The sequence below is a fragment of the Plectrocnemia conspersa genome, unplaced genomic scaffold, assembly GCF_051122295.1.
Source record: "Plectrocnemia conspersa isolate PC_06_02 unplaced genomic scaffold, ASM5112229v1 ptg000008l, whole genome shotgun sequence".
NCBI lineage: Eukaryota > Metazoa > Arthropoda > Insecta > Trichoptera > Polycentropodidae > Plectrocnemia > Plectrocnemia conspersa.
Window position 1 is genome coordinate 20474301 of NW_028277172.1, and position 15700 is coordinate 20490000.

Here is a 15700-nt window from a genome sequence, read left to right on the forward strand (position 1 = left end):
TATTATCAAACGTTTTATTTATACTATCCCCGGTAAAATCTCCCCAGTGCGTGAAAGTTACTATACAATACGACTACAATCACAAAATTTTCAATGATAACGATATATACAGAATCTATCCTGTCTCCCTTCTATTTTCTCATATATATTTTTGTGTGTGTATATATCTATATTTTTATAACGACACACATATATGAAACATGTATAAGCAAAACACATACACACAGATGCACCACTATAGATTCTGGTTCACGATATGTAAGTAATTTATTTTATTTTTTACTTTCTTTTAAATAAATCGAATAAGCCGCTTTTTACATTTAATTGAATGTACTTTCTTATTGTTTTCTTGTGCATCGAATGCCTTTTCTAACACATAATAGTCTGTTCATTGAAATAATTCAATTATTCAATCAATGTGAAGGTGATTTTATTTCTGTGTACAGACAAATTTCTATAAATAAATATACATGTGGCTGATTTATTTTATTTTTATGGTAATACTATGTGTATATTGCAAAATTAATTAACGGAAGATGGTAAGTTTTATTAGCACAATGTAAAACACTCAATTGTATATTTGGATGATTTTTATACTATTTTTTAATTTTATTTTATTTAATAAATGACGTATACTTAATATACTCATATAAAAAATAAGTATATTGTTAATGAATTAAACCCTATTAACTTCCAAAAAATGATATGTATAAAATTAACATGATTGATTTAACACTAAATCAATATTGTAATATTGTTGAATTTTGTATGATTGAACCCATGTGCGGAAAAGTGAGCTTTTACTTGTATTTGATAATATCAAAAATCATATGTAAGTTTAACCTTATAGATTAATAGTAACAAGACTCAATGTAGTGATATATGTATTTAAAAAATATCATTAACCGTAATAAAAAATATATTTTCTCATGAAATAAATACCGTATATTCTATTAAAAACGTAGTTGACTCTATCTTAAATGACGACTAAAATCCGGAAGTATCAAAAGTCGCTATATCAGATTTCGGCAACAATATGATTAAAATATGTAGATTAAATCAAAAGATACACTTGTTCTTGCAATGAAGTATGTATTTATTTTTTTAAATATTCCGTAATGTATAAAAAAAATATATTTAATATTTAAAAAAATAAATTACATAATTGAACAAATATGAAAATAGTCTTTCCTTTGTAGACTTATGCTCCTTTCCCACTCGTGGGTTCAATTGCATGTCTCAAAAGTCATGACCGATATTGTATTGTATATTAATCAAAATTTAACCAGTAGTTATATCCAATGTTGTTAATTAATAAACATTATTTTTTATAAATATCTAATCGTATTTACTGTGAATTTCCAGGGAGAGAGTAATGAGACCCGTATTGCTGTGGCGAATCAACGAGCTAACAAACTGCTCAAATCTTAAACGGCTCGTCAAATGTAACGGAAACGCACATTTACGTTTTACATGGGAAATAATACTTGATTCTATTAAATAATCTCTTTTCTTTTTTGGTAAACTCTGAGATATTCATATATATATATAGTGTCCGATCATAGTTTATCATTATGTATAATTCGACTGCGTTTTTTTAAGCAGTACTGTTCGACATTCACAAATTAACGTTAGCCTTAAACAATGCGAATACTTAGTAGCAACGCTTTGAACAGACTAATTTGTGAATTTGGATCATAAGAGTATTTTAATTTTTGTTCTTTTTTTTGTAATGTTATTATGTAATGAAAATATGGTGCATTATTATATATGTATTTGTTTGTTATTGCTTTGGTGATTCTGCCAATTATTATTATAAATATATGTATCAAAGTCAATAATAATTATACGTATCAATAATATTCACGATACCATTATTTGTGATATATATATACATACATACATAAATTCATTGACTAACTCAAGAGATTTTTTTGTCATACCGTAGTGCATATTATGTGTGTATGTATGTATATATATATAAATAATATTCATATACATAGTTATATTGGATATGAACAAAACAGCTTCAAATAAAGCTTACATACTAGTAGAAAATATTTATTTTTCAATTGATTATTTACTATATTATAATATAAAAAAATAACAGATTATGTAAATAATAATATACATATAACTCATCAAAAAAACATAATAAAATAAAATATATTAATGGATTCACACATGTGTAATATTATTTCAGAAATTTAAAATGCCTATTTAATGGTAATTTGTCACAGATTTTGATTTATTAGCAATAATTATATAATTACACAAATAGCCTTTTTTAGTGTAAAAGATTATTTATCGGTGTGAATCCTAAATTGTTACATATATTATACAAAGTTATTTAAACAATTCTCTGGTTAAAAAATACATATATTTACATACTGTGTGTAGTCATTAAACTTGTTACATTGTTAAAACGTGGTTGTTAAATATAAATATTTAATTTAAATAAGACAATTATTTAACATATTTTTTTTAAATAAAAAAATAGCTTTCATGAGTGGTGCTTGATATGAAAATTATCGAAGGAAATATACGCAATATATATTTGATTTCTCTATCACTTCCTCTCTGACGACGACTGATAAAATTGTTCGTTTCTTAAAAATCTTCAGTAGTTTCAAACAAAAATAAACAATATATCATCAGAGACGCATTTATTATCAATTATATTAATACGAAACTAAGTAGTGATCTATATAGTCATTTTAAATAAATTCTTTGCACCGATTTTATTATTTTTACTCTTGATTTGAAGACGTCTCTTTGGCGGATTCGCTAATTTAAGCCTTAGATATATAACGCTATAAAATAAGAGTGCAATTAACAAGGACATAAAGGATGTTCCGATGCCGAGGATTCCGTAATAATATTATATAAATTAGACTATAAATGTGATGATGAATCATGTCTTGTACGAGTTGCATCGAAATAAGCGATAAATCGGTCCTCAAAATTATAAATGTGATATGAATAGAAGAGCCAACACGTTAGATGGTAGAGGAACAAGATATATTTAAACGATTTTCATAATTATTATAATTATATATCGAGTCCATCATGTTAGATTTCATTAGTTGTAAGCGTTTTTAATTTTTCGGCAATAATTTTTATAAGACGATTGCTTGGATGTTTTGCGTCTTATTGGATATGTACATTGAGAAAAATTCATCAGAGTCCTCCTTGTCCTTCACACAGTTGTTCAGTTATGCAAGAATAATCTTAGCGAGTAACAATAAAAGTTAAATCTTCAATATCCTTTTTATTCCTTCTTGTTGTTCGTCGTCTATGTAATTAAAATGATAATAATATTTATAATATAATGAAAATTACCCTCGGGAACATATCACTGACGTACAATGAGGACTTAAAAAAATAATGTACGAAAGTTTGCGTTGATTTATTTTTGATAAATTTGTGCAATTGTTGTTTTATATAGATGAAATATTACAACGTATGTGTATATTATCTTTTTATATATTTTAAATGTTAAAAATTGTTAAAAACAAATCTTTTTCAAATTTAATGGATTATGGTATTACTTGCCATACTTTTAATATTTTATGTGTATATATTATATGTAATATTTAATATTTATTCTCTATAAATAGAAAATTATAAAAAAATAGCGAGTTGCAATTTTTTTAAATATTTTTTTGATAATCCTTCCTTTAATATATCTCCCTATTGTCTACAAATACATAAATTGACGATGGTGTAAGAAAATAGAGGTTTTTACAGAAAAAAAATCATACGTACTATAGCAAAAATGTTAATTTTGCAAACAAAATACTGACAAATTTATTATATTTCCAGATTTTAAATTTATACTTTCACAAAAAATTCATAATTTAGTCTATAAAACTTAGTTTTATATATTTAAAATGTTTATCTTATATGCACAATTATAAAAATTGAATAATTACTCTTTTGGCAAATAATTTAAATAATATAATCAATGATTTGAAAAAAAAACTATCAGTATGTAATTTTCCATATACATATGTACGTTGCATATTGAGATGCGGAGACTGCTTATCAAAACTCAATCTGAATCCAAAGTCTGATCAGTGGAGGTCGACTGTCTAGACCTGCATGAACTTCAGTTTCGTCGCCTGTTCGCCTTGTAGCAAGACTGTTGGCATAGAAGTGCATGGAGTATAAATCTGGCGTTAACAAATGGATTATATTATATTTGTGACAAAAATGTTGTTGTAACTGGAAAAAAATATGATCTTTGATAAGTACTGCTATAATTTATTCTTTTCAGATAACATTTCTTGAAGTATGTTTTAGAAACGTATATAAACAGACATGGCCCTAAGCAGAAACTAAATTTACCCTTCTAATTTTAATTTTTTTTTAAATATATTATAATTAAAATAAGTAATAACAAAAATTACAAACATGCCGCTCTGCCTCGGTGCTGCCAGCACAGCTCCAGGTTTGTCAACAGCGCCGGCTCCACAGAACAAAGAATATATAGAAGCGGCGTTCGCGGTAAAAAAAAACTACTTTATAATTCTGTTCATTGACGTCAGACGGCCTTGCGGTGGGTTTCCACATTATTTTTTTCAAAGTTAGGTTGTGTATTTTTGTTGCCTATATCGTGGGAGTTTATAGTAAGTAAATATTATTATTTTTAAAACAGCAAAAAAGAAAGAAAATAAATTATAAATATATATAAAAATTCTAATTATACACTAATTAAATTAAAATGTAACAATATAATATATGTATACAAATATATAAATAAAACATAAACATGCAAATTAATGCTTTTCGTTCACTACTCAAATCAAAACTAGCTATTGTAAAATAAAAAATGTAGATATCACATTAATAATCAAATAATAATACAGGGTTATCCTTTAGGGGTAGGGCAGGTGAGGGCATGTGCCACCCCCCTAAATTTGGTCAGAAAAGTACATTTCATTTACTGAAATATTATGAACTTTAATAAAATCAACTACTGATTAACCAACTTTTGCCCCCCTCCCCTCTTTTAAAAAAGCTTAGATGACGTCCCTGATTCTAAAACCCTCAAAAAAATCTAAAAAATGTCGAATCTATCTCGAAAATATTTTTAAAAACATCTCATTGTCATTTCAGTGAAATTTCCACCCGTAGACATTTATTTTTACTAGTGATACTAGAGTGCTGCCACGTTTTAACCTAAAAAACCTAAATAGAAATATATATAAATGGCCTCCCTATAAAACCAATTCAACTCTCAGGGGGAAATAAGCTGAAAATAAATTATAGACAGACGTCGCATCTCGCATATTGCTCTGAAGTTTATCTGTACTTGAATATTATACTATGTTTTAAAAATATGATAGCTATTCTTATTGATATTACTATGGACTTCTGATATAAGAGGGCTGATCAAAGTATATTCAAACCGAATTTTGGTCAATTGGAGGGCGCAAAAACAATTATCACTTCTAAGAAGTCAAAAATTCACGTCAAAAGCTATAAAATTGTGTCAGCACCGTCGCAGTGGGAACGCTCGGTAACGAGCACTGTGTTGGCGACGGCATCCCCCCCCCCCCAATCATCAATCATTAATCAATTAAAAAACATTTTTTTAATTATCTTCTAATTCAATAAGCGCAATGACGCCACACACAGTACTGCAATAAATTCTTTTCACTTTGTTCAGAGATTTTTCACGCAATTCATACATTGATTTAAACACATACTGCAACACTTATTAAGCTAATTCTTAGCATGCGTCAAAACAGAAAAATAGAGACTCTATCGCTTACCCCTCGGGCCAGCCCTGTATATGAATAAATTATTTAAAATGCCTGTTACTATTTTAGCTTGGCTTTTAAATCATCTTAAATTAAACTGGTAATATATTCTGAAATAGTGCATTGTTTTGTAGGCAGTTTGAAACCGAGCTTCTATGCTGCTCTTAATACGAGTTTCTCTCAGTGGACGAGCTCGGGCGATTAAGTTCCACACAGTTGCTAGCAACATTTAGCAAAACTTCTACCTTAACATTCCTAGGCCCAGGCGGACACTGCTTATGATTTATTCTTTGAGTCTTCATTCCAATTAAAGTCTGTTATATAGTATTGCAGTGCCTTCACCAAACAACATAACACTTTGTTCTGAAGTTTCTGGATGGAACTGGTATGTTTTTATCCTCACAAATTAAAAGAATAGATACAGAAATAAAACAATACTTTATCAATATTTTATTATTTATTAAAAAAAATCATGTAATGTATTGTAAAAAAAATCGTCTACCACTACGTACTATGTCAAGCATTCAAAAATAATGTGTTACAGTGTCCTTCAGCTTCGTTAATACAAGTACGTAGCAAGAAAAATACATCTGATCTTACGTCAAATAAATTCTTTATATTTGTTAGATATCTTCATTTCATTTATTTAAAAAAGCTTTTGATCAAACTTCAAATTGGTATGTCTTCCAAATTTAAATATTCTGTAAGTTTAATCGTATATGAATTTCAAAACCTAATGAAAAATACTCCTTTAATTAATAAATACATATGTATGTAATTAAAAAGTCAAAAGTTTGAAAGTAACTTTTATTTAAGACTAGAAAGTATCCAGTTTATGGTTTAACTTCACCATGTATAACTAAATTATGTTTTATAAGATCATATTTTTTCATAAATGCTTTTCTACAATCCCTACATTTAAATGTGTAGGATTCACTATGAACTTTCATGTGCACTGTAATATAATGCCTAGTTCTGAACGTTTTGCCACAATAGTCACATTCAAAGTTATAAGAAGAACCACTATGTATAATCAAACTATGCTTTGAAAGATCAAGCTTTCTCTTAAATGATTTTTTACATTGTCTACATTTAAAATTATAGGAATCAATGTGGACATGAATGTGCATCGAAAGACAATTCCTAGTTTTAAATGTTTTGCCGCAATAGTCGCATTCATAGTTATAGGAATCTCTATGAACTTTCATATGTTGTGAAAGGGAATCTTTGGACTTATAAGCTTTTCCACATTTACTACATTTAAGGTCACAAGAAATGCTATGATTTTGTATATGTAACGTAAGATTAACTTTACTTCTGAATCTTTTATGGCAATATTCACATTTAAAGTCAAACATAGTAGCATCTTTATGTATAACCATATTATGTCTAATAAGGTCGGATTTTCTCTTGAAAGATTTTTTACATTTACTACAATTAAAATTATGAGCGTCATCATGAACTAGCATGTGCACGATAAGGTAATTTCTACTTTTAAATGTTTTGCCACAATAGTCACATTCAAAGTTATTAACATCCCTATGAATTCTCATATGGTTCGAAAGAGAACCTTTGGCCTTAAATGCTTTTTCACATTTAATACATTTAAAATCACACGAATTATTATGTGTTTGCATGTGTGATTTAAGAATAACCTTAGTTTTTAATATTTTGCCACAATAGTTACATACAAAGTTATAAGGACTAGTATGAACTTTCATATGTTGATAAAGAGAATCCCTTCTCTTATATACTTTATCGCATTTGTTACATTTAAAGTCGGAAGAATAATTATGGCATTTCATATGTTGTGCAAGGGAACGTTTGACATTAAATGCTTTTCCACACTTGATGCATTCGAAACAAAACTTATTACTATGAATATACATATGCCGTTTAAGGTAAGCATTGTTTTTAAATGTTTTTCCACAAATGCTACACGTTAAATCATCATAATTAACATTCACATGTGCTGAAAATTCTAATTCCGGGATAGAATTCGATTCCACCATTAATTTAGTCTCTATACAATTAATTGAATGCTGATAAGTTAATATCTCTTCATCGATATTATTTTTAATAAGTACATCTTTAACATCGTGTGTGACTGAAATGACAAATAAATTATTAATAATTCGTACATAAACGTAATATAACTAAACATATTTTTAATATATATCTGACCTGTTTCTAACATGTCATCTACTTTTTCTGAATTAAATTCTACAGCATTATCATGTTCCCACTAAAATAAATAGTATAGTTTATATATTTGTTATATTTAAATGATTAATTAGCATTTACCTTAAGTACACATTCTATTTCTATTTTATTTACAGAACGTAATGTCTCATCATCGTTTTCAATATCTGGTTCTAAAGACAAAATAAGATGAAAATGGAAAATACTAATTATTTTAAATAGCATGTTAATACATGTTTAACAGAAATATAATTGAATATTGAAATGATACCGGTTTTAATAGAATGTAGAAATGACATTGTTGTGTTGTCAAATAGCTGTCAGAAATAGCTCACATTTTGGTTTAAACACTATATACTCTGAGCATGATAAGAAATATTTAAAATTTAATATCACCTAAAAATCATTTCAATAGTAATTTAAAATCTCTTTTTTTTACAGCGAAATTCAATACTAATAAATTTAAATTGTGTCATTGCTTTATTTTAATATTTACTTTAAAAAAAAAAATCTTTTGAATCCTATCTAAGATGTAATATATTTCCCTATCCCATTTTTATAATGGTAATCCAACTTCAGTTTCCAAACTTAAAAAATCACAAATTAAAGGATGTCTTTTAGATTTTTTTATTAATCAAATATTTCATTAATTATTATATATAATATTAATTAAATAGCGCCTTGAACCTTTTGCAGCAGCTTTTAATAACTTTTTTGTACATTTTAAGCGGTATTTCGGCTATAACTTAGCCGATGATGGTTTTTTGGTGCTCCAACGTTTCGGGTTTATCATCGTAGACACGATCTTAGCGTAATCCTACAAAAAATCCGAATGTGTTAAATCGTATGATCTTGGCGGCCAGTTGACGTCATCAAAACATATACTTTGCACCCAATGTGTGGCAAGTTGCGCCGTCTTGTTGGAACTACGTGTCTTCCACATCAATATCCATGATTCCGTGCCAAAAATATTTAATTATCATGCGCCTATTGCACTAATACTTAATTATTACAGCGCAAACTTCATCGTTTCAAATATTAAATTTTAAATAAAAAAAGTATGGGAGCCAATATAGATTTGTTATGGCCAAAACTGGTCGGCACAGAAGTGGCATTGTTGTGACGGTTTTCGCTCTCTCGACCGGCAAGCTTGTAAAGGTTCGGACGCGTGCCGTCGCGCGTCCGCCCCATTTTTGTAATGTAATCACTGTAACCTTAAATAAATATTACTGCAGCGGCTCAATCTGTGTCTCATTGCCACCCGTCACCAACACACCGCTAAAAAAGTAAGGCCTAATGACGCCGCCTGACCACAATCCGCACCATATAGTAACTTTTTGTGAATGGTCTCTCGTGAATCATATGAGGATTTTCCTCGCCCCATATACGTTAATTTTGCTTATGAACACACCCAGAGAGTGGAAATATGCCTCATCAAAGGAGAAGATTTTGTATGGTGCCTTTGACATAAGAGACAGCTTGATCTGTATCTTCTTCCGTTTTTAATGCTATATTAAGTCTGATCCTCTCCACACCTGAATTTGTTCCAATTCGTTTTTGCGCTTGCAATGGTCACTGGCTTAGACGTTGACAAAACTTGCTCCCCCAGGATCAGAATTACTGGTGAGTGATCCGATGACAGATCTAGGGAAGATTCAGCTTATATGTAGTTGCCAGATACACCTTTCGTTACACAAAACTCGATGAGATCTGAGGTTTTTCATGTGTCTGTGGGCCAATATGTCGGTTCTTCTGTTGAGAGCATCTAAAGGTTATTTTTATTCATCGCTTTGAGTAGCTCCCCACTGCGTGGAGTAATCAGTCTGGAGCCCCACTGTGCGTGCTTAGTATTATAGTCCCCTGCAGCAATGAATCTATCACCAAGAGTGTGGTAAAAGCCTTCAAAGTCTATTGTTTTGATTTTATGCTAAGGAGCACAGTATACTGCACTTATTTTAGTGGTTATATGCATTTCAGCAATTTCTACGGTCGTGGTTTCTATGTGCTCGCATCGATATTTACACAATTCGTGGTGCTAGCTTGATGTTTTTTATTATTACTGCAATTCCTTCATGAGCAGTGTCGTCCGGGTGTTTTGTATCATATATAACATAGTCACGCTTTTTAAAGACATTTCTGTTTATAAAATGAGTTTCACTTTAAGCATTATCTCTATTTTTTATAAATGTTTTTACTTCCTGGCTATGTTGTGCCAGCTCATTGGTGATCCAAAATGCTATTCTCAAAAAAAAAAGAGTACATTTATTTAAACTTGGATATGACAAGTGTTAGAAGATTTAACCTTGAGTTTATCCTTTCCATTAATTTTATCATTATGTCTTCTAGTTTATTATTCGTCAGTTGGTCATTGGTATGGTCACATTAATTTTGTTTTCAACCGCGTCAGCATAATTAACTCCAGGTTTTGAATGAGTTTTCGTAGGTTGTTGCTTTGGATATTATTTTCTCTCTCATATGAGAAAATTTTCTCGTCTTTATTGGGTGTTTGCCTTTACATAAGACACAAAGGGCAGCGCTTACTCTGTGGTTGCAAAAGCGTTTGGTGTGACCGTACGTATGGCAGCTTAAAATAAGTGTAATTACAAATAGATCTCCTCACAAGGTGTTAAAAAATAACATTTAATAATTTGTATCCAATTTATTTATTTTTAAATATAATTTTATGTTTGCTATTTATGAATTTTAAATATATACGATATATATTAGATATTGTTAAGTCCATTCAAAAATTTTGATTTTACTATAACCAAAAATATTCATACAATAAAGAAGTTTCACACGGGTGTGAAATCTTAATATTGCTCATAGCAAATATTAAATTATTTTATCATTATTTTTCAATAAACGTTTTTTTACATTTAAAATTATACGAGTCATTATGAAGTGTAATGTTATACCTAGTTCTGAATGTTTTCCCACAATGATCGCATTCAAAGTTATAAAAAATGCTATGTATAATCAATCAGTTAAAATTTTTAAAAGGTCAAGCTTGCTTTTGAATGATTTTTTACATTTCTTGCATTTAAAATTAAATGAATTATAATTTAGGCGAATTTTTTAATGTTTTGCAGTAATAGTCTCATTCGTATTATAAGAATTTCTATGAACTTTTATATGTTGTTAAAGGGTATCTTTGGTCTTAAAAGCTTTCCCACATTTACTACATTTAAGCTCACAAGAATTTTAGGTCAAATTTTCTCTTGAAAGATCTTTTACATTCAATAAAATTTAAATTATGAGTATCATCATGAACTAGCATGTGCACGACAAGGTAATTTTTACTTTTAAATGTTTTGCTACAATAGTCACATTCAAAGTTATAAACATCCCTATGAATTCTCATATGGTTCGAAAGAGTAGCTTTGGCCTTAAATGCTTTTTCACATTTAATACATTTAAAATCACACGAATCATTATGTGTTTGCATGTGTGATTTAAGGATAACCTTAGTTTTTAATATTTTACCACAATAGTTACATACATAGTTATAAGGACTAGTATGAACTTTCATATGATGATAAAGAGTATCTCTTCTCTTATATACTTTTTCGCATTTGTTACATTTAAAGTCGGAAGAATAATTATGGCATTTCATATGTCGTGAAAGTGAACGTTTGGTCTTAAATACTTTTCCACATTTGAGGCATTCAAAACAATAATTATTACTGTGAATATGCATATGCTGTTTAAGGTAAGCAATATTTTTAAATGTTTTTCCACAATAGCTACACGTTAAATCATCAAAGTTAATATTTAAATGTGTTGAAAATTCCAATTTAGGGTTCACAATTAGCTGGCTTTCTATATGATTAATTGAATTCTGATAAGTTAATATATCTTCATTGATATTATTTTTAAAAAGTAAATCTTTAACATCGCGTGTCTCTGAAACGATAAATAGACTATTAATGAGCTGTACATAAACATAGTATTACTAAGCAAATGTATAATATATTTGACCTGTTTCTAACATGTCATCCACTTTTTCTAAATTAAATTCTTCAGCATTATCATGTTCCCACTAAAATAAATAGTATAGTTTATATATATTTGTCATATTTAAAAGATTAATAAGCATTTACCTTAAGTACACACTCTATTCCTATTTTATTTACAGAACGTAATGTCTCATCATCGTTTTCAATATCTGGTTCTAAAGACAAAATAAGATGAAAATGAAAAATACTAATTATTTTAAATAGCATGTTAATAAATCTTTAATAGCAATACAATTGATTATTGAAATGATACCGGTTTTAATAGAATGTAGAAGCTGTCACAAATAGTTTACGTTTTGGTTTAAACTATATATTTTTTGTGCATGATAAAAATGTAATTTGATTTAAATACATTTTTAGTTTTAATATATATATATATATATATATATATATATATATATATATATATATATATATATATATTGCTGTCAAATTGATTACTGGTATATTCAAACTCTATTAGCACTTGATTTTTATTTTAAATAATTTTAATTACACAACCAAAAATACTGTCACTCGGATATTTTTGTTTAGCACGGAAGTGACATTTGCATTAAAAGGTTTTCAATTTAATTTTTTTTATATTTTATAATTTAAAAAAAAATCGGTAAATGACGACTACATGTCATTTGGCGTTGTGGCGGAAGGACGCTTCAAAGGACGTCAAAGCTTCCCTAAGCTATATATTATCTCACCCGTATAATTTTAGGTGGGGTAATTTTACTGCCTTGAATTTGGTAATAAAAATGCATGTTATTTAATAAAATACCATAAATCCTAATGAAATCGAAACATTAAAAACGACAACTGATCACATGGAAAAATCAGAGTATCAAAATTCAAAGTTCTGCCAAAATTAATTTCGATAGAGATTTGAAGCATACAAGTTTTCTTTATTCGTGTTTAATATTTACGACTAATTATTGAAATATGCATTAAATTTAAAAAGCTGAGGCACATTTTTTATGCCAATATACATTTTTAATGTTTTAAAAGATAAATTATTTTCGCCCTTTCATGCTCATAATTTTATCGGTTAAGATGAAAAAAAATCATTGATGGAGCTGACAGTTCCATGTTGAGGTCGAATGGATGCAATGTCGTTTCCGCATTATTTCAAGACTGGTATCATACATAATCATATTCATATTTTAAATTAGTTATATTCCTCTATATCTATCAGTTGATTAGTTTTACAGCTTTAATTTATGATGTACTATGATTTGAATTTATTTTCGATTTAAAACTTGAAATTTACATACATAGATAAAGCATAGAGTAACCATGTAAGCCAATTCTACAGTTTCTTGTATTGGTATATACACACAAGTTGTTCTAAGAATGTATTATTAACTTCTAATGATTACATTACAATTGTTTAAAATGTTTTACATTTTCTTCTTTGTTTATAAGTGAAATATTTTCGTTACTTTTTATCTGGTAATATAAAATTAAATAGATGCGCAGTCCTACACGATGACACAATGTCTGACTCGTCACTTGTGAGTGGTCTATTTATTGTGAATGATGTGCAGAAACATATATTTTTGTACCAAGCGATACATTCTTAAACGAACCAGAGTATACACAATTGAAATAATTTTTCTGCAGTCAAAAATAGGACGGTTTTTTGCCCAAAAATCTGAAACAACTTAATAAATGAACCTTGGAGTTTTTAATTCCATTTTTTATTAAAAAAGAATGATACAAATAGGTATTATTTTGTCTATGTTGTTTCAATGACTGCATATAGTTGATTCTTGAGAATATTTGTGTGTCATACTTTGCGCTTCCTATTTATATTGTATTCTAAAATTTCTTCTTGATCTTCTCAAAAGAGAGTCAGCATAATCTTCCGTGTAGATCTGCGAAATTTCTTTGGTTTCGGTGAAGAGGAATAGCTCCAAAATACTGCAATTGAAGACTTGTCTGAACTTTCTAGTCCACTCAAACACTTTCTAAAATGTCAAACGTGTATCACTGTACTGAACTTTAATTCATCGCTGCATTTTAATGGATTTCATTCAAAACGAATGACAAAATGTTGCTATATTTAGTTGCATATTGCAAGTGTGGGAGAAATTTTAAGCTACTGCTGTTACTTGATGCATGCCTGATTCATACTGCCACCAATTGGTTTTCAAACTATATGTAACATTATTATATGTGGGTTTATTCTAGTATTTTCAAGGTTTTTCTTCAATATTATTTATCTTTATTACATACTTTTTCTCTTTACCATAAATAATCTTTAATGTTATTTCTGTAGAACCTGGTGCTGAAAACGTCATTGCAACATTACATTACGTGAATAATGTAGAAAATATAATTAAGGTAAAAGTTATTATTACATTTTTAATTAGAAAATATTTAAATATGATTTTATTTTAAAGTATGAACGTGATAGCCCTGCAGTAAATACAACAGATCAAGTAGATGATATGTTAGAAATAGGTAATCAGTATTTTGATTTCATTATATTTGTTGTATGAATTATACATTCATGTGTCATTTCAGAAACACACGATGTTAAAAATGTGCTTACTAAGAAAAATATTGGCATGGACATTTTATATAATCAACATTCAAACGATCTTTCGGATGGGCACATAATAGTGGTATTGATTCAATTTTTGATGATATTATATATTTTAACTCTTGTTAACAAATACAATTTTAATTTATAATGTTTTAGAAACAAGAAAGAAAAAATATCGAAATTCAGCTTTGTAATGAAGACAAAAAATTTACTTGTGCACATTGCAATAAGTTGTTTACTCATAGGAGAACTCTTGTACAACATCTCAATTTGCATTCAGATTTGTGGAACTATAAATGCGAACAGTTTACAGAAGCATATGACAAATCGGCGATCAAATTCCTAAGAAAATTGGTAAAAAATTCCATCAAGTGTGACACTTGTGGAAAATTATTTGAAAATAAATATAAGTTATTTCGGCATATGAGTGTACACTTAAATTCAAATAATTTGGAGTGTAGTATATGTAAAGAAACGTTCCAACTTAAATTTAAGCTTTTACAGCACATGAATATACACGATGAATCTTGTGAGTTTAAATGCCTCACGTGCGGAAGATTATTCAAGAATAGACGTTATCTCTCAATCCATACAAATGTCTTTAAAGGTACTTGCGATTTTAAGTGTAACAAATGTGGAAAAAAATTCTCAACGCGTACTAACGTTTCACGACATATGGACGTTCATAGAAATGATTATAACTTTCAATGTAACAAGTGCGAAAAATCATTCAAGACCAGATATTCCCTTGCACACCATATGTACATTCATAGCGATGTTCTTAACTTTAAATGTAGTAAATGTGCAAAAGTACTGAATAATAGATGCAGCCTTTCACGGCACATGCTAACGCACATTGAATTTTGTAAGTTTAAATGTGATATATGTAAAAAACCATTCAAAATTAAATCAAAATTCGAATTACATATGAATACTCACAGTAATTCTTATAATTTTGAATGTCAGAAATGTGGAAAGGTATTCACGTCTAAAGATTACCTTAAACGCCATATGCACATACATAACGACTCCTATAATTTTAATTGTGACAGATGTGGAAAATCGTTCAAGACTAGAGTTCAGATTTCGTTACATATGAGAATTCATAGTGACTCTTATAATTTTGAATGTAGAAGTTGTGGAAAGGTATTCAAAACCAAAGTATCGCTTTC

General features: G+C 28.6%; 2 protein-coding genes and 1 long non-coding RNA gene across 7 annotated transcripts in view; 1 reads left to right on the forward strand and 2 right to left on the reverse strand.

The window, feature by feature from the left end:
• Nucleotides 1–6206: 6206 nt before the first annotated feature.
• Nucleotides 6207–8311, reverse strand: LOC148233318 (uncharacterized). 2 transcript variants are annotated; one of them, XM_088189666.1, is made up of 4 exons: nt 8242–8311; nt 8073–8143; nt 7953–8013; nt 6207–7875 (listed from the first exon to the last, which is right to left on the reverse strand). In XM_088189666.1, the coding sequence occupies exons 1-4, from the start codon at nt 8267–8269 to the stop codon at nt 6602–6604; spliced, it is 1434 nt and encodes a 477-aa protein (XP_088045792.1). In that variant the 5' UTR covers nt 8270–8311; the 3' UTR covers nt 6207–6601. The 2 variants fall into 2 exon arrangements, with proteins under 2 accessions (XP_088045792.1, XP_088045791.1); XM_088189665.1 differs by having other exon boundaries at nt 8073–8292.
• A 2305-nt stretch (nt 8312–10616) lies between these two features.
• LOC148233319 (uncharacterized) lies at nt 10617–12296 on the reverse strand. 2 transcript variants are annotated; one of them, XR_015810400.1, is made up of 4 exons: nt 12243–12296; nt 12074–12144; nt 11952–12012; nt 10617–11876 (listed from the first exon to the last, which is right to left on the reverse strand). It is a non-coding gene; the product is annotated as an uncharacterized LOC148233319 (long non-coding RNA). The 2 variants fall into 2 exon arrangements; XR_015810399.1 differs by having other exon boundaries at nt 12222–12296.
• A 731-nt stretch (nt 12297–13027) lies between these two features.
• Nucleotides 13028–15700, forward strand: part of LOC148233320 (uncharacterized) — a 3151-nt gene continuing 478 nt past the window's right edge. The window contains exons 1-5 of one of the 3 annotated variants that reach the window (XM_088190192.1): nt 13028–14180; nt 14259–14323; nt 14383–14443; nt 14507–14607; nt 14685–15700. The exon at nt 14685–15700 is cut by the window's right edge and continues 478 nt beyond it. In XM_088190192.1, the coding sequence (XP_088046318.1) occupies nt 14431–14443; nt 14507–14607; nt 14685–15700 (1130 nt within the window). In that variant the 5' untranslated portion in view covers nt 13028–14180; nt 14259–14323; nt 14383–14430. The remainder of the gene's footprint in view (nt 14181–14258; nt 14324–14382; nt 14444–14506; nt 14608–14684) is intronic. The other 2 variants (XM_088190191.1, XM_088190193.1) reach the window with 2 other exon arrangements.